Source organism: Haliaeetus albicilla, chromosome 28 (genome assembly GCF_947461875.1).
Source record: "Haliaeetus albicilla chromosome 28, bHalAlb1.1, whole genome shotgun sequence".
Classification (NCBI taxonomy): domain Eukaryota; kingdom Metazoa; phylum Chordata; class Aves; order Accipitriformes; family Accipitridae; genus Haliaeetus; species Haliaeetus albicilla.
In genome coordinates, this window is record NC_091510.1 from 16,053,180 (window position 1) to 16,073,093 (window position 19,914).

Sequence of the window (19,914 nt, forward strand, 5' to 3'; positions counted from 1 at the left end):
AGCAAGCTGGCAGGCTGCCTACTGAGGCAGCAGATGGAAAGAGTGCGCTTCTCATTGCTGGGGCTCTGTCAAGTTATGGGGTGCTTGGGTTTCTAGAGGTTACTGCTTGGCTGGGATCTGGGGAGAAGAAATGTGGGGAATCGTTTTTGCTGGAAATGTACACTGCAGAGAACAGGGGATATAGAAACTTTCTTTTACTCCCAGCAGTACTGTTTCTGTATTGCTTGGAACAAGCACTGGGAAGGGAAAAGCTGGAAATACATAGGCAACAGGTAAGCAATCCTGGATTGTTTTTGCAGTGTGGCATCAAAGAGCTTATGTCCAGAACCATGGCTTCTGTGTTAGATTTGAGGGCAATTTACCTCAATTACTTGCTGTATTTCTTTGAAATATTTTTGCTGAACTACTACTCAGGCAGTACCAAAGCGGAAAGAGAGGGCAGTTAATAAACTTGTTACCTGACTCATTCTACCAAAGTTTCATTTCATGAGTGGTTGGCATTGAATGGCAAAATATCCTGTGCAACCCCCAAGAGCTGCAAAACTCTCACTCTGCTCCTTGGTGCATAAATATCAAGGTCAGATCTCAGCCTCGACCTTCTGCATGGTAGCATTTTATATTATGGCTGTGCCAATGCACTAATTATTTATAAGACAGCTGTGCTAGAGCACAGATTATTGAAAAGAGACCAAAGGTTTTGCAGTAAAAAGTGGTACTGATAGTACTAACCTGTAGCATCAGAAATTCTGTTAGGCATTCAGAATTCTGTTATGGGCAACTGTGTAGAGTTTAGTTTTTCTTTTCTTCTGCTTTATACTCGCCTAATAGGCTTTGCAGAGGAGTTTTTCTGACTAGCCTGAAACCGCCTACCTGTTCAACCAAACCAAGTCTGTTGATTTCAGTGTTAGCTGAAGCACGCCCAAAGTCAGCTTTCCAAGGCAGAGACTGCACTTAGCTTGTGCGCAGAGGTCACTAACGCGTGCAAATAACAAGTAATCGCGAATGTATGAGACGGTGTGGCTCCGTACAGAGGACCCTCGAGCAAGGTCTAGTCGTGCACCTCGAGTACGGCAAGCAGCCCAGCCACGTGGGAGCGGGGCTGCCCTTGGGTCAGCCACCCTGGGGAGAAGCAGAAGTGGCTGTCCCCAGCGCGGCACCTCGCTCGTGTGGCTCTGCTGTTCCCAGGGCTTCAGCTCCCACCGCGTGGCGGGGAGACACGGACAGCTCAGGTGTCTCTCTACCACAGCGTTGACATGTCTTTCGTGTGCATGTCAGCTATCTTACCAAGAGGTCCAGGGCACGCCTTTGCTCTGAAGCTTTTGGGATTATCCGAGACGTCGTTATCCTGGTAGAGCCCTGGGCAGATGGGAGCTGTCAGCTCGACACAAAGTTTGGGTGTTCACAGTGTTTGTTCCCATCTGACAAGTGCTGGCAGCAAGGGGCTTTATGCTCTGCAGGCTTTTGAAGAGAATCCAGTCCCACTCTAATTATTACTGTTCCCGTTAGATGGAAACTTAGGGTTATTATGGCAAATAGACATAATGGGTACTCCAGCACTTAATATTATCCATAGTAGTGTGTACTTACAGGCTTACTTTCGAGGCTGGCAGATGTAAAATTTGACACACCAGCTGTGTCTTAGTTTGCCAGCAGGGATGCAGATTGTGTTGTCCTTGTTTGTTCTATTTGTTGTGATTAGTCAGGTACAGAATTGTGCAAGAGCCTGAGTGTTTTGAAGAAATCAAAGTTCTTGTGTATTTTCTTTCCTGTCCTACTTGCAAGAAAAAATTAAGTATGAGAAGTTCTTCAGTACATATGTATGTATCTATCAGGTTGTCCAGAGAAGTTGTGGCTGCCCCATCCCTGGAAGTGCTCAAGGCCAGGTTGGATGGAGCTTTGACCAACCTGGTCTAGTGGAAGGTGTCCCTGCCCATGGCAGGGGGGTTGGATCTAGATGATCTTTAAGGTCCTTTCCAACCCAAACCATTCTGTGATTCGATGGTTCTGTGATTTTTATCTATGCTTTGTGCAGTACAGAAAATAGTGTTTTGTATTGCGGGGTCTCAGCAGAGGACTTCGCATATTATTTGCACCATTTTGGGGGTCTTTGTTATTTTGGGAGATGGTTTTAAAAAGTAATTATTTGTGAGTTCCATTCCTGGAACAAAATGTAGGCAGAATTCCATCGGTGCTGCCTTCTGCAAACATTTCACAATCAGTCTAATGCTATATAGTGTTTCAGGGTGGTTTTCAGGAGCCATCCTTCAATAGAAAGGTGGTGTTTGAGGCCTAGGCTGCCAAACTGACCATAAAGGTGTATTTTATTTATAGACTCCTAAGTTCTAAAACCATGTGCTGCCATCAAGGGTGGAGATTTGAGGTTTTGGTAGTTCTTTAAGTGCCACCTGAATTTTCTATGTAGTATTCATTTTCAAGGTAGCAAAGGAAAGAAATTGCAGAGCCTGGGTGTTTATTTAAAATGCACTCAGACTAGCTTCAAAGAGGCAGATCCAGGACCTTCTGTACAGGCTCCATCCACCATACCCTGCCCCTGTTGTAAATTGAGCAATAGATAAACTGGGGTTTAGATTAACAGGGCACACGAAAGATATAGATAAATTAAGAGATTGGGATTTAATACAGCTTTTGAGCAGAGAAGGGATCTAGTAAAAGGGAAAGATGTCTGAGCATGAACCAGAGTTAGTGGGAGGAAGGAGTGTCCCAAGAATTGGGGAAAGTCTTTTAAACAAAAGGAGTTTAGGCAGCCTTTTGTGGTCCAAAAATGAGAGAGAGTCCCAAGCGGATTTTGAGTACATCCCCACCCACAGTGGTGTGAGCACTTTGAAGGCAGGGATGGTTCTTCTGCTGGTTAGTAGGCATTTCTTAGCTGAGAAGGATGATGGGGCTAAGGTTGCAAGGTATGAAATTGGGCAAAGGCAGCTCCTAAGCTTTTGATTTGAAGAACTTGGTTGAATTAGAGGCATATAAATGAATTGCAGGAATTAGGCAGGAAGAAAAAAATGGAAAGACTGTGCCAGTCAGTTGACAAGAATATGAAATTGCTTGTGTATAGGGGAGGAGATAGACGGCACATTCGTTTAGAGAATAATGTCTCCATTTTCCATTCTGAGGTTGAGAGGTCCCTCTGATTTCACTATCACTCATTCTGCTGGCATCCTCTTGAAATTATTGCTATTTTTCATTTTTGAAATCTGATTATTCTAAAGGTGAGAGGGTGTGAAATGCCATTGGTGGCTTTTTTCCTAAGCAGCAATTTCTTGTTTTTCTGTGGACTCATTGAGCTTTCTTTCATTTAGTAGCTCAGCAGCTCCAGTGCTGTGCTGTTACTGGCGATAAGGAAAAAGACACTATTTTGTATTTTTTTAGTACTGTTTTTGCCTCTCTAATTCTAGCTGAGCAGGTAAAATTAGAACAACTGTTGCTCACTCTACAGCCTGCCTGAAACACACAGATACTCCGTAATCAAGGGAACACTAGGAGCAGACGTGTTTTATGGTAAGTTGGGCCTTGGAGACTGCCACTGACCCTTTGAAAAAGAACAATATTTAATTTTTAAGTAGTTGTTCTATTATTAAAGAAACTACCACCCTCTCTCCCCAAATATTGCTTGCAATATATAATGCCAGCTTACTCCATTCCAAAATATATTTTGGGGTAAAGTCTCATGTGTCATTAAGCTTCTTAATATTTTTTGTATTCTAGCTCTCAGGAGAATTAGAAACACTGTCAATGACTTTTAGCTTTTCAGAAATCATTATCAGAGCTTGCTAGCTGGCATTGATTTTAGTTTTCCCATAAGATCTGAGATGAAAAAAAGGTTACTCTGCTAAATAAAGCATGAACAAAGCCAGGGTGCAAACATTATGCAATATTAGAAGAACAGAATATCAAGGCTGGTACTGTGCATCAGTGCCCTGTGTGTGGTTCACTTATGACCTTTAGAGTCACAAAAGTATGAGGAATCAAATAATATTGCTCTGAATGAGTGATAATGGTGCTACCCAGCTGTAGGGCATCTTGAATGTTGTTCCTGTGCTCTTCAGACACTGCAGAAGTCTTATTCCTGCCTCTCTTCCTTGCTGCTGCTTTCCCTCTTGAAACCATTGACCCGTGATCCTAATCTCAGTTTCTTAATTAGATCATCTTAAAAAATATGTAATTAATATTCTCTTCTTTGCAAAATGGAGATTGGGGATTTGTTGAGATCACATTATCTTTGGACACAAGAAAAGGGTATTACATAAATAAGCAGCCTCCTACCCCAACAAATTTAGTATTTAAATAACTGTCAGTCAGCTCTGTGTGTGTAAGGGAGACTTAGCTAATCATCTAGTTGGTGTTAAATATGAATGAATGAAAATGCCCCTTCAAAGGAAATTAAAAATGTTAGCAAAATAGCCTAAGGATATTTTAGGATGTGGCTGAAAAACAGTGCCAAAAGTGGTTTTTTTTCATCTCTCTGCACCTGTGACCTGGTGAACTAGAAACCTGGGGAAGTAAGAAGAAAGGTGTTAGTGGAGAGAAGCACAGAGGAAGGAGAAAAGTGGGGAAAAGCTTCCCCACTCCCAGCAAATCTTTCTCTTGCACAGGGGAGTAACTAGCCAGTTCTGGTTTTGGCTCTTGTTTTGCTGGAGACCATGGAAAAGGCAGGCAATTGGAGGAGGCCGACCACATATTGCTCGGGCAGTCCCAGGAAAACACGAGAAGGGAAATAGTGGGGCCACGGTACGATAGAGGATGGAGCCTCACTGTCACAGATAGGGATGCGATCTTGCCACTGGACTGTGAAGAGTTGGGACAACTTTAAGTGTAACAGTCTTATAGAGAGAGCGTTTTAATGGACACAAAGAATGCTCTTTCTGGTTTGGTGTTCATTTAAAAAAAATAGTCCTTAAGAATACAATAAGCAAACCACATGGAGGATGACAAGATCAATTAAGTGCAGTTTAAGATACTGTTTGACAGTAATGAATAGTGTGTTGATTAATGAAGAAAAGCAGATGTGAATGCACACAGAATCCCTGAGTGCTTTTATGTTGCTCCACTGTCAGCTGAGAAGGGCTGTAAAGGCCCTTGCAAAATAGTCTGTGTGGAGAGTGTCACTGCTAATGCCCCAGGTCTTAGAAACAAAATTCATCCAGTCTGTTAGAACTTCTGCCTGTTCTTTGGGTTGGTTACCTGGGCTCAGATTTGTACAACTGGCCATGGATTTTAAGTGCCCTGTAAGAAATGTGTCGGCTCTGATTTTTGCATTTCAGCAATCTAGCTTTCTAAAGGAATGGCAAATACTCAAAGCTCTCCTGGTGATAAACCTATGTTATGTCTGACACCTGAAATTTTGAGCCATTTCTGAAAAAAAAAAAAATTGTTTTAATTTTTCAACTTCTACTACTTCCTGCAGAAAATAGGGGCGCTAATCCCTAACATGCTGATTCTGAATGGACTGACACAACTATGCCTGCTGCGATTTCCCCACCATCGGTTATTTTGTAAAATACCCTGTTGCAACTGAGGTATGGCAAATAAAGGCCCAGATCTAGCAGCAGGAGCTGGGACTGCTGTCATACCGTTCTGTGCCTTACACACTAGGCTCACCACTGCAGTTTCAGAGTACCTTCCACTTGTGCACTGAGTGCTGAAAGTGGTGTGTCAGTTGTCTTCAACCTTTCTAGAGTAAGAAGTGGCTGCAATAGTGTGTTTTGCACTGGACCCTTTCTGTAACTCGTGCTGGGTCACATACATAAAAACACAGACCTCCCCTACATTCTGTTGTAATTTTGTTAAAGAAAGCAAGTTCAAGGAAATGGCCGTGCGTTTCTGCGTATAAGGACTTGTGAGGGTCCTTACATGAGAGTTTACTCAACAGATTCCTTGGGGAGCAATCAATGACTATCCCATATACATCAGAGCTGTGGCATGTATGATTGCTGAATGTGTGCTGGAAAAGAATCACTGATCTTTGTGAATTAAAAAAAGAGCATGGAGAGAGCAGAGGAAAGCAAGTGTAAAGTGTAGGGCATTTGGGAGTCGTGGGGAGATTCAAATTGATTTCTCCAAGCTGATTTGCTGTAAATTTTCCAATGTTTTGTCAGAGATTTCAGATTTTTTCCATTTCCCCAACAATCTTCCTTAACTTCACTAAAATACATCTCTGTGATCCACCCAGCTATGGTCCAGTTTTTGGATGTTGGTACTGGAAACTGCAGTTTAGGTATAGAAGATGTTTTTCCTTTTCGGAGGATTATAGAAAGATGTCCAGGTATCATATGACCTGAGCTGAATGAGGTTTGCTGCTCTGAAAATATAATCTGGGTGTCCCTTTGTTCTAATTAACAATATGCTTTCTTGACTAAGTCTGAGCATGAGGCACACAGGTACTGGGTATAAAAATTAGGATTACAGAAAAAGAGAACAAGAACCAAATGGATAAAAGAAAGCTCCTACCTGAGAGAGGTATTGATCTACTTGCTATCTCTAGACTGCAAAGATTTTGTATGAAGGGAACAAAGAAAGATGTGAGGAGCAGAAAAGCACATTTGTTTGGCCAAGAAAAAATATTTCTGTGAAATACTGGCTTCTAGTTTGACAGGAGTAAGACATATTTAGATCTGTGAATGCATCGCTACAAAAGCATTAAAACTTTGCTTTGGGAGACCTGCAATTTTGAGGAACTATGCATTTGCTTACTGATCTGAACCAGCACACACTTGCTGTATTATTTATTTTTTTACTGTCAGAGAATCACAACAACAGAGAAGGCTACACGAACCTGTTACATACTATTTTAAGGTGAAAAAATTGTTAGCCTGTGGACATCTAATGGGGAAAAAGCTCAGTGAGAGAAAAATTAGTGTGAGACAGTAAGGTATCCACTTGTTTGTCACTTACATTATTGCTAGAAGATACAGCAGCATCCAGGCAAGATCAATAGCAGTCCTGTGGAGCTGTCTCTTTCAACTGGTTCAGCTGGCTTTTTAAGGTCAAAATCTGTTTTGACATCCTTCTTCCTTGTCTGTCTTTTCCAAGCTGCTCAAAAAATTATTTGTGCCTTGTGTTGCCATGACTTCTGAAAAAAAAAAAAAAAAAAAAAGAAAGCACCCAAAACCTTCCAGTTAGAGAAGTGAGAAGCTGCAGAGCACGGATAGTAGCAACAGAGCTCGATGTTCCTACAGGAACGTGCTCACAGTATAGCAGCACTTCCCAGCTTGAAGTACAAGAAGGCTTTGGGAAGAAAAAAAAAAGGAGAAAAAAAGCATCATAGGCTAAGAAAGTTTGGTTTCCTATGGATTTAGTGTCAATATTGATTGCAAGCTATGACTGAAGCTTTTCCCATTTTAGGGCATTTATAAGTACTGTTTCACATGTAGATTCTCTGCTGCCTAACACAAGCAGCTCACTTTTTTGCTTGCCCTACTGTGGGAATCCTGAAGAGGTTTTCTGTCCTCTACCACCCATCAGTTGTTGAACTGGATTTGACAAGCCATGAGGATAGGCAACGATTAACAGGTACATACGTTTACAAGTGTGTACATGAATGCATGTAATGTGATCACTTAGGCTTTATTTCCTTTAGAAATCAGGATAAAAAAATAGATTTTTTCAAATTTAAAAATCATTTGTGATTACCTCTCGAGGTGAGGGAGGGTGGTGACACTGCTTATTTTATCCAAAACTTTTTATATATCATGTAGTATATTTACACATCATAAAAGTATATTCAGAATAAAAACCTTGTTGCCAGTGATTTAAGCTGTCAAATAAAAAAGGTATGCTGCTATCTAGCTGAAGAAACGTATTAGCATGCGGAAAGCAATGCTGCTTCCTCTGGGAGGTTTTAATCAAGCCTCTGGTACTGATTGAGATGCAGTGCTCAAAAGTGAGAAAAATGATTAACAAAATCAAAAATCTGGAGCGTTTTTCACGCAAACGTTCATCAGTATATCTTATGTAATTACATAGCCAATAAATCAACATAGTGTGTAAGTGCTTCAGTCACAGTGTAAATATCTTAATGACTGAAACATCTTCACACATGAATAATTTATACCTGTATGATTCATTTTTCATACCCATGCTTTACTTCAACATGATAAACTAATCCTTCTCTGTCAGGGAATGTGTGCTTGATTATTGCCTTCTGATTTCTCTTCCTTGTGTTTATTTTCCACAGTTAGACACACTCCATTTCTTCTCTTCTGGTTCCTCTAATGTGGTTATCTTATTTATTCATCCTATCTGCCTTGGTTTGCCTTCCTTGTGCATTTCAACAGGCACCTGGGAAATAACAGTAGGGCATAAGCTTGCATTTCTCAAGTAACTCTGGAGCAGCATCTTGAAAGATTTACTCATTCTCAACAGATATTTGCATTTAGTTTCCTCTCCGTTCCTCAAGGCAATCGTTACAGAAAGAACTTGAGATAGGCCAATAACAAGTTGAGCTTTGCCATTTTCTGGATCAATGTGAGTTCAAACCTTTGTCACGGTACTGATGACGAACGTTGTTTGAGTCTTCTTCCCATATGCTTGTAAATGCGAGCTTGTTTGTAGCTCCAGAAACCACTGGAATATTCAAGAAGAAAATAATCGTTTCTCAGCACAGGAATGGGAGTCGGAATTCTTAAATTCTGCTCTGCTTATTTGGCTGTATGCAAGTCACTGCATGCATCCTGCCTTACTTAGACCCTTAACCAAGGCATTGAAGACAGGAGTTTCAGTGTGATAACCTCCTCCTTTTGTTACTAAAGAAGGATGGGCAGCTGCTGAGGGCAGTTCATCCAGCTTTAAAGCTATTTAGTGCCTGATGCTCCAGGCAGAAATGCTACTGGGTGGGCTCTCTTCTTTTGGATCACAATTTAAAGTTTGGTTCAGATTTGTGGAACAGCTTGTTGGTAGTGCCTGTGGAAGTTAAGCCTTTAAAAAGTCAGTCCCAGTTGGGCACAAAAATGAGTCACTCAGATTTAATGGGCACTTTCAAAAATACTCTCTCCCTTTCAAACCCTCAGGTTTCTAACTGGAAAAAAGATAACAGAAATATAAAAGTGATTTCATGCTGTGCGGGGGGAAAGGAGTTCTATAGTAATTAACTGATGCTTTACTGGTATTGTATGTTATTCCATCCAAGCACCTTTTTTCACTCCATTTCTATATCCAGTTTACCTACGTTACTCTCTAACTAGGAAAAGCACCTTAGCTGAGTGTTAGTTAATCAAGTTCTCATTCAATTTCTTGTATCACCATACAGTTTTTCTCTTCTGTGTCTTTCTCTTCCGTGTCAGAATTACATTTCTGGACTGATTTTCTAAATTTAAGACTGAATGGAATATCTTATATCTGTCTTCTCCATACTTTGAAGCCCAGCTGCAGTTCTTTTGCAGCGTCAATCTCAGGGACTTCTGGGAGACATCACAGTTGAAAGTTTTCTTAGTATTCTTACAGCAAGCTCCAGTACTCTGTGAATATGAATCTCTCCCAGTTGCCAGCAGGACATTTGGTAACTTTGCTCCAGCGTAAGTCTTTGTTTATTCATTTTTTCCTTGTTCTGATTGTAAGCACCTCCAAAGGCTTCTGATACCATTTGCTTTTTCTCAGTCTTTTTATGTCCTTAAAGGACACCTTCACTTACTGTGTCTTACTCCACTGAGATCAGTTGTTGATTGATGGGTATCGGTTAGTAGGAGTTCTCAGGCAGTCTCCAGAATGTACTTCACCCTTATCGCTGCCTGCTTTGTTTTGGCATTTAGGAAGCAGCCTGCTGTCTTTTTTCTTTATTCTGTCTAGCACTTGTCTCTCTTGGGCATAGTTCCTCACCACAGTCGTCAATCATGACTGTTGCTGCCTCCTATTTTTCTGCTTTCGTTTTTCAGTGTTGGTCATTTACTATCTGTGCCCTGTTGCAAGGCAGTACTTTATCCACTGACAGGATATTACAAGAATCTTCTGAACCTCCTCACATGCATTTAGCTTTAACTCCCACTATTTCTAGCTGTCATGCTTCTTGCACTTTCACCATTTTCTTCTAAATTCTCCTTTCTTTTAGTGAGGGATTTCTGGTAGACCCTTGCTTCGCCACCTTCATTTGATTATTATAGCTGTTGTCCACAGATCTTCCCTTTCTTTTCTGAAAATTAATTTAGCATCCTTCTCTAACCCATTCATCTTTTTCAGATCATTTTCTGCTTTTTTAATTAATTCTGTTTCTTCAGCCTGCCTCTTTTAAATTCCGGGTAATTTTTAGCTTCAGTTGTTCAACAGAGTGATTTGCTAACACATCCCGGTTCCCTAACCTGGTCCATCTCTGATTCTGACACACTCAGAAGCTTCCAGACATCCCAGATTCACAAACTTCCTCTTGCTTTTATCAATTTTGATGTTAAGAGCTGATTCTTGACACCTAAACTGATGCTATTCCAGAATTTTTTTAAGTAGCATGTTGTCTGGTTACAGAAATAGAATAGCCATGGAGATTTTACATGGGAAAATATGAAAATGGCATAAGTACCCCGTTGGTAAAATACTGATCTTTTGTTGTCTAATTTTAACAGATTCTGTAGCAACAGCGTCTGGGCCGCTGCTAGTTGAAGTTGCCAAAACTCCTGGTGCTGCTCTTGGGGTTGCACTAACTACCTCGATGTGCTGCAACAAACAGGTCATTGTCATAGACAAAATCAAATCTGCGAGTATTGCAGACAGGTGAGTGTGACAGAGGGCTGACACTGCAGGTCCATATATCCATTTTCTTTCTACTTCCGCTTGGTTTGGTTGTAAAGAAGGTCCTCCTCTTTTTTGACAAAATTGACTGAACCAGATGCTCTCGAGGTTGCAGATCTTAAAATTAGCACTTTGTCAGATCATTGTTCCATACTGCCAAGTTTAAGGCTTCCAGGACACCATTTACTTTAGCTCATTCATGTAGTATTCAAGCCAGCCCCCATGTAATATGTGACTGACTGCTTGCACTATGCAACACAGGAATTTAGAGGTCTGCTCTGACGATTAAATGCAATGCTGTGGCAGAGATTAGTATTTTAAAAAATAAATAACCCACTGGAATTCTTAAAGTAAGCCCACAATATGGAACAGATGTCAAGGGAAGTAAATTTTGAGGCTTTGCAACCTTGAAGTGTTCTTTTAGAATATAGCACTCATTCTTGTGGCACAGTGAAATGGAACTCCTTATGTCTGGATTTTTTTATTGATATTTTAGAATACGACTGAGGTATTGAAAGACTGGCTTCTGTATTTCGAAGTTATTTTGCTGTAATTTTTCCACTTCATTTAAACCCTTAAATAAAACCATTTAAACCATTTAAAAAAAAAAAAAGATAGATATTTTTCCCCAGTGGTCTAAACCTCTGTAACAGAGCTGTGGTATCTTTTCTGGAGTGCTTGCTCGTGTGTGTGTGTATGTGTTTATACATATACAGTATATTTCTATATACATATCTCTATCTAAAAATTACTTGAATATTACGTTTCAGCAGCAAATTCCTCCTGCATGTCCCCAGTCACCCTACCTTGTAACTCCTCTTTGACAATGGTGCTTTTGGTAGCACCCACTTGTAGCAGTGAGTCTACAGCTCCTCTGTGGGCTTTTCCCTACAGTAGAAACTTTGAGAGTGACGGCCATTGATCCAGGGGTGTTCTCCAGTTCAATGGTGCAGGATGCTTTAATTTTCTCCCTCTGTTTTTTCCCATTTCGCAGGGGGTAACCAATTAAAGGAGCTGTCCACTTGACTGGTACGTCGGGATGCTGACTGCTGTGTTTGCATTTCTCAACTCATCCAGTAGCCAGTCTCTTGAGTGCAGCAAGATTTAGCAAATAGCCCCCTCCCCACCCCACTCCTCAAGTCACCATGCTAGCCCTGGTTTCATTATTTGTTTGACTACTGCATAATTTCATCGTCATTTACAGCTTTTGTACTAATAAATGTTTGAAATATAACTCAAAAAATGATGAACTGGGTGCTTGTGTGAGGGATATGTGACCAAGTTATTTGAGTCTCCTTAAGCTCTTCTCATTTTATCCTGCTGCCATTCACACATATTTTTATAGTCAGCTACCCCATTCCAGTTCTGTGAGTGATGTCTTGGCATATAATGTATTAACTGAATTGTTTTTAAGGTTTGTACTGATAGATATAAAGTCTGACCAGTGACAATGCCTACAAAACACAAATCTCTCTTGAAAAAAAAGAACACGTTCATAGTTGTCATGACCAGTTTGAAGGCAGTAAAACTCATTTTCCGAGCAAAAAGCATACCTGATCATACCGAGTTTTTCCCCTTTTATGTAGATGTGGTGCATTACATGTAGGAGACCATATTCTGTCCATTGACGGCACCAGCATGGAGTACTGTACGCTTGCAGAAGCAACGCAATTTTTGGCTAATGCAGCGGATAATGTCAAACTTGAGATCCTTCCTCACCACCAGACACGGCTAGCACTGAAAGGCCCGGAGCACGGTAAGAGATCTGTAACACCAAATACCCCTTTATTTTTCTGTCTTTTACTTTGCCTGCCCTTGCTGAATGGCCAAGAAAGCTATTGCAGCAGTTACGTCTGTAAGTGTTGTTTCAGCTCCCCAGCTTATGCTTCTGCAGTTTCTGAGAAGCTCTGTGTTTTCTTGGCCTTAACATACCCTCTGAGATTCCTATGGTTAGAGAGGGAAATGTTTTACAGAGAAACAGCTCTGCACACTTGTAGATGTACATAAAGACACCTGGTGACTCTACTGTTGCAGTCATAGGGGGGCAACTAGGTACTTCTGTAAATGAATCTCTAAATTGCTTCTTAAATTTAGAGGGGGGAGGAAGGACCACAGCCAACTTCTTTTCAGCATATTGACTTGATAGTCTGTTATGACCACTTCATTAATAACACTTGTTCTCCCCTAAAATACGTCCAAAAACCCCACACATTTTCTCTATTAATGGCATTATTATTTATTGCCATCATTTTTTAAAGTACTTCTGAGATTGCTTCATGGGTTCATTGTCAGTGCTTATGAAAAAGGTTAGTTGGGAAACAGTTCCCTAGATCCCAGCCCTTTTTCACCATGACATTTATTTCATACCAACATGCTTGAAGAGAATGGCTTTCCATTTTCAAATCAAATATATCTAAAATGTCTTAGTATTTGAAGATGGGGTCTGCCTGTCTTGTCTTCTAACTAGTCCTGAGAAAGGGGCTAATTCACAGCATTCATAAATTCAGTCTAAAATACCGCATGTTGATGGACATCAAAGAAGTAACAAGGGTTATCAAATACACAGAGAATAGGTACCTGTGTTGCAGCAGGAACCACTGGTACTATTTTCTGAGCCTGTGGTACTGTGCTTCTGCCTCCTTTAGACCAGGACAAGATTTCTGAGGCCTAGAAATGTCAGTGATGGTAAATGTTCTTGGACATCTGAGATCCAGGATGTCCCTGGATAAGCGATCTTCTAGTCAGTTTGTCAGAGTGGTGAATATTGAACTAGTGGCTGAGGAGACACTAGTTTCTCCTAGACCAGGGTAAACAAAAAGTAACCCTTGCAATACCATGTTCTTCTGTTATTCAGCTGCACCTCTTTCCCCTTTCTACTTAAGCCAAAGGGGTGAGGGAGCAGGGAGTGATACTGCAAAGCAGAATGAGATGAAGACCAAATTTTGCAATATATTTCCATTCTTTTCAGTTATGACAGTACATTGCAAACAGATATTTCATGTGTTTGAAGCAAAGATGTCACACAATCAGTTTCTGGCTGGTTAAAGAACCTTTGAAGAGTGTTTCTTTTGGGAAGATGAGTACCAGGTCCAAAGATTTGTGTAGATGATTGTATTACTTGAAGCAGTCAGTTTCTTAACCAACATTTAAAACAAATTAATGCTGTTAATGTGCTAGTCACCTTGACCCAGTGTAGATGCTTAGAAAAAGCAATGCTCTTGCCATGCCAGAGTTAAGAACTGGCCGTTACGAAATCCTATCAAGGGGATCTGCAAAAGCTACATAAGAGCATCTTTTGGGGAGAAATGTCCCTAAGGTAATAAAGTTGCTTTCTTAAGTAAGGCAGAATAACTAGGATGTTTACAGCCCTTCCCAGCCCCTCACCAGATGGTGCTACTCCAATATCATGACCAATTCAAGATGTAACGTGTTTTATGGAAGCAAGTACCCTCTTGGAAACAACCTTTCATCAGGTGCGGTATGGCCTAGATGCTGTAGAGTTTGAAAAGCTCCCTTTATGCATCTGGGATAAGCAGAGTCATTAGGGCTGTATCTGTTGAGCTCAGTTATTGGTCTTATGGGAACATGTTAGGAATCTAAAATGGGCAGGAAGTCAGTATATAAAACAAATTGAAATTTTAGCCCTAAAATAAAATGCAGAGTACTATAAAAGATCAGATTTTTTTTCTTTTTTTTTTTTTCTTTATACTTTGCTGCTAACATTCATTTCTCTTGCTGCCCCATTAGTTTTATGTTCGCTGTACACAGCCCTGAGTTGGAATAGCTCAAATTACCACTAAATTACTAAGGTTACACACAATAGGATTTTCTTTTACAGAACTTTTGTTGAATTGGGATTATCCTTCTACAAGCTGAGCAAACTGAATTTGTGTACCTTCCCACTTTGTAGGACATTTTTATCTCTACTCTCAGTGTGAAAATAAAACATTAAAAAAAAAATAATCAAAGACTACCAGATAATTTCCTGCTGGAAGCAGTCTTTTTAATTAAACAAGGCTCACAGCAACTTGAAAATAATGAAAATCCACCTGGCCACATTGTACTTATCAGATTTTAATTTTTACACCATAGTTAAAGTTCAGAAATCTTGCTGTCTGTGTGCGTAATCAAAGAGACAGTTTCATCTGAGAAGATATGATAAGTCTGTAAGATACATATGGCCGTATCGGGCTACTGCTGCTCTTTCTGGGACTTTCCTGGCTGACATGAGATTTTCCAAACTCTCTGAGGTCGCTGGCACCGGTGCCAGGGGGTGAGGAAACCCGAGTCCTGGTGCTGGCTTCGCACCTCACCCTCGCCTTTGGTATCTGTTCGGGGGAGAAAAAAAAAAAAAAAATTCTTTTGATTCAGCAGGGGTGCTCTCAGGGAGGGACACAGGCCCAGGGCACAGGGCCAGGCCTGGCAGCACCAGGGCCTCCAGAGGCCTGACCACCCCACAGGGCCGGGGGCCATGGCGGGCCCCCATACTCGCCTTTTCCTCTCCCTTCCCTGGTGTGTGCTCCTCGCTGAGGGGCAGGCATTACTTTGGAGTCAGAGGAGGGTTAATATATTCCATTAGCAGATCATTACCCATGCAGTATGAAGTGAAACAGAAGGATAGTTTTTCTTCTGGCACTGCGCAGTGCTTGTGGCGGTGGCTACCCGTTTCCCCCTTATTTTGTCTCACAGAGTAAGATGTGAATGCAAGGTATGGGTCCAGCCTAAACAGTCAAGATATTTGGCTACTGGTGAAGTCCAGCACGGGGTCATACCTGTCTGCAGCCATTAGAGATATAGCAGGTAGCAGAGAGACACAGGTGATGGGCCAAAGACTGTAACCTGTGTTTCATAGTATGGGTGAATCCCTCGGTGGTTTTAAGACAAAAATTCAGTGACTAGTTCCCAGCTTGAAGTGTTCCTCTACGATTCAGCAAGGACACGGCTACGCTGAATTTAGTGATGAACAGACTGTATTTAATGAAGGGTGAACTCAATCATTTTCCTCTAATATTTGACACATCAACTGAAACCCTTCCTGTTCTCTTGGTAAATACTGGCCTTCACTTTTGGCGTATCCCAGACTCCCCATATGTAGAATCAGCGATCAAATATGGTCTCAAATTTCATCCAGAAAAGGATCATTTTAAAGTTTTGAAGATCAAGTTTAAAAAAAACATTAAATTTCACATCCAACTAATCAATAAGAACTCTTTTCCTTATTAAGCAGGCTTCAGGATAGAGTTTTTCTGCTGCTGGCCTAGGGAGATCATTTACTGCACAGAACAGCATAATCCCAACAATAGATGGTGGCAAAATTAAAATGTCAATGCAGTAAATTGAAATGACTGGCAAGTAAACATCTCCATTCTAGGTAGTGCTATGTATAGTATTTGGTTGGTCTTTTTAATGTAGATGAATACAAGCAGAGACTTAGTAACGATCAGTTAGTGGTCATACGTAATACCTTAGTATTTTCTAAGGAAGTTTGCAACCTTAGCTCCTAAATCCAGAATGAGAATGGAAATTGATTCAGTACTAATCTTTTTAAAAACAAATACAAGACAACAAAAAAAAAATCAGAAGCATTTATTCTGGGGAAAAAATACTATTTCTGTTCTTCAAGTTAGTACCCCCGGTAAGAAGACAAGACCAGGGCATTTATTGTTTCATTTTATTTTATTTTCAATTTATTTTCATTTTTTTACTTCTTTTTTTGTTTGTTTGTGCAATTCAGTTACTTCTCCCTCTTCTCTGGTCCTTTTGTTTTCTAATTTTCCATCATCCCTTCATGCGGGCAGTGAAGGTTCAAAGAAGCAACAGGCAACTTACCTGGGACTCGTGTGCCAACAGCCACAGCAGCCTCCTCACCTACCACCATTATAACACCTACCACCCTGACCATTGCAGGATGCCAGCCTTGAAAATCCAGAAAGCGCCTCCTCAAAAAAGCCTTCGTAATGTTTCATGCTTTTTCCTGCTGACATTTTCTCTCCTTCTCTTTCTTCTTCTTCTTCCTCTTTCCTCCCCTCTTCTTTCACTCATACTTTTCCCATTTCAGGCACTAAAACCTTTTCAGTTTTATGGATGCTACACTTTTTCATAGCCATACCAAGGTTATTTCTGACATTTTACACCTTTCCTTTCTGTAACAAGGCAACCTTTGTAGACAGGAAAAGGCTTGAAAATTCTGAATGAATCAGCTCTTCTGCTGTATGAGTAAACCATTAGATTTGAGTAGTGTATATAAAGCATCATTTTTGAATGCAAAGCATTGCTTACAAATCTTTTGTCAGAAATTACCTGCTACAAAAAGGCATTTCTAAGATCAGTGTATCTAGACATATTGATCTGCATTGGTTCATGGATATATGTTGAAAACTTTAATTTAACATGCTTCGCCTAAAATAAGTTGTATACTATGAATGTACTTTTTCTATCTACAGTATCTTTGTTAGCTTCCAGCAGGTATTTTCATGAAATGCTGGCTATACTTCTACCTAGGGTCACCTGTGTGGTTTAATGTCTTTGTTATTGGAAATGCACAAACCATTCCTGTGCATCATACACATTGTTTGATTCATTGATGAGTTACAGGCATGTGCCGCACTCTTCCGTGAAGACTGAGTGCTGTATGCCAAGTGTTTGATTTCTTACAGCAGCTTTGGTGTCTTCATCCTTCTCTCCTACCTCCATGAGTGCATACAGCCTGAGTTCCCTGAACATGGGGACCTTACCTCGCAGCCTCTACTCCACCAGCCCGCGTGGGACAATGATGAGGCGGAGGATGAAAAAGAAGGACTTCAAAAGCTCCTGTAGGTGGTAACAGCATTTGCTCAAAATGTGCAGTGAATGGGTGGAGGAGGGGGAAGATACAGAAAAAAGGTACAAAGTACCTTATTTAATATATATATATTAGACAGAAGAGAGAACAATTGGAGTTTCTGTTAGATGTAGGGAAACATCAGCATAAAAATATTTGTCCAGTGCTGAAATGAGATGAGTAGAGGCCATGCAGCTTAACTATCTCATCTGCAGTACAGAAAGCAATGTTTTCTTCAGACAATTCTGGAAGTTTGTCATACTGTTACTGAAGTGATTTTCAAATTTCTTTTTCAACTGTTCCCGTTTCCATCAGGAAATAGAATTCATAGCTGAATAGTCAAAAACAGACTGCTGGTAAGCTCAACCAACTGATCACATTACGGAAGAAGAGCTTGCCACAGTAACCTCTAGGTAGTTTTAATCTTTACATCTACACCATAACCTGTACAGTTGGTTTTGTGAGGAAGAGCAACAAATAACAGTGAAGTCTAAACAGCCTTGTTTCTGACCACTCTCTGGGATTCAAAGCATGGATTTCCCACGAGTTAGTAGTTTCCCAAGCCAAAGTGGATATATTTCAGGCCGTTCTACTTTGCATATTGCTAAGTATTCACTGGGCCGGAGAGAGTATGGCTGTATACAGACTCCATGTAAGTGCCACTTCTCCTTTTGGCTTGTCCGTCTTTGTGTGATCCTCAGCAGCTCAGTTCCTCCAGAGCAGGGAAGTGAGAACTGCTCTGTAAATCATCTGCTCCGGCTAATAATGCTCACAGGCCCGCTCTGGAAAAACTGAGCTGCTGCGCATTACAGTGTTGCTGCCCTGTATTAAAGATTTCCCATGGCCATAACAAAATCAGAGCAAACCAGCAGCCTCCAGCTAAGGCCAGTCACTATGGAGTTGAGGAAATGATTGAGAGAGGAACTGAGGTTTTGCTTTCTTGCAGTTTTTTTGTTGTTTGCTTGTTCTTAGTTCTTTCATAATATTTTTACATAAAGTTTGCCTGTAAGTGCATTTTTTATTTTTAATGTGATCAGCCATTTTTCACAACTCATCTGTTGACATGTTAGCTTCTAATGCATTCTTTTGGGTCATGGGGAGATAGTGTGTCCATCCGTGCTATGGTATCAGTAGGGGTCCAGCTCTTACGTGTCCTCACGTGCACATGAGAAACAATAGTAATGTTACACTAATAGTAATTGATTTAAATAGTAAAATAATGCTGGATGCAAAAAATAGTTCTTCGATTGTGCTATATTATAGCCGTTCCATCCAGCAAAGGACTGTTAATCCTGAAAGCTAATCCTATTATGGATCTTGGAGACAGCTGTTACTTGTGTTATTATATTTTGCAGATATTTTTCCTCCCAGAAGGCCTTGCCCTGCAATTTGCTATCCTGCAAAGGCTCAAAACAAGGCCACTGACATGAGATTTAAGTGGGACAGTCAAAGCACTGCAGCCCACCTGAAAGATTTCTCAAGTCAGAAGGCCCTGGGGATGACAGGCTGCTGTGATTAAACAAATCTCTAACTAGGAGGAATTAGGATGAGGCTTTATTGTGGGGTAGTTTATTATGCATTTGCATTGTGAGGTCTGGATGTAGAGCATTACAAAATATGTGGCAGTGGCCCCAGCACTGAGTCTGCGCCTCACCGCGAGCAGTGACTGCATCAGCAACCCTGCCTCAGAGCTGGCTTTGGAGGAATTGGCTGGCCAGCCGGCTTGCTTGCCCTTTCCGTGAGCTTGCTTTTCAGCCCGTGCAGAGTTCCTTACTCCTGTTGCTAGACTTATACCCATACTTGTGACTGCAGTAACAGCCAACTTAAGAGACCCGCACTGGACTGAATGTGCTACAAGTGACCATGGTAGAGAATGACTGGTCCTGTACCCTTCTACCGTCCATCAACAGGACTTGGAAAACCTTGCTTCTCTCCCTTTGTGGGAGACTCATGAGAACCAGGTAGCATCAACTGCTGTCCTTTTCACAGAAAAGGAATAGCACACTCTCTTAATTTTAGTGGGATTTTTTTTTTCTTTAATCCAATTGGATCATTTGTGGGGTTTATTAATGTAACTTTTAATAAATCTCTTAGGATGTCATTTGGGAAGAAAAAGATGTACTGGTGAAGGTTGCTATAAAGTTTACATTGCCAATTATTTAGGAAAATGTGCCTAACGATGTGATTGTGCTAAAATTCATGATCGTGAAGTGCAATGGTACAGGGGGTTACAAGACTTTCATGGCCGTGATTTTACAATCATTGCATTAGTTACACAAATCTTCCCAAACATGTGGCTGTAAAAATTGAAGGCATGCCCTGCTGTCACGTGCTTTATGTATGCCACTTGGTTTCAATTTTTATTC

General features: G+C 40.8%; 1 protein-coding gene across 10 annotated transcripts in view; it reads left to right on the forward strand.

The window, feature by feature from the left end:
• Window positions 1-19,914, forward strand: part of GRIP1 (glutamate receptor interacting protein 1) — a 327,461-nt gene that overhangs the window by 265,188 nt on the left and 42,359 nt on the right. For 6 of the 10 annotated variants that reach the window (XM_069773563.1, XM_069773570.1, XM_069773571.1 and 3 more), the window contains 4 exons: window positions 10,563-10,710; window positions 12,315-12,484; window positions 16,527-16,682; window positions 17,388-17,540. In XM_069773563.1, the coding sequence (XP_069629664.1) occupies window positions 10,563-10,710; window positions 12,315-12,484; window positions 16,527-16,682; window positions 17,388-17,540 (627 nt within the window). Of the gene's footprint in view, window positions 1-10,562; window positions 10,711-12,314; window positions 12,485-16,526; window positions 16,683-17,384; window positions 17,541-19,914 lie in introns of all 10 variants that reach the window. The other 4 variants (XM_069773572.1, XM_069773566.1, XM_069773567.1 and 1 more) reach the window with 3 other exon arrangements.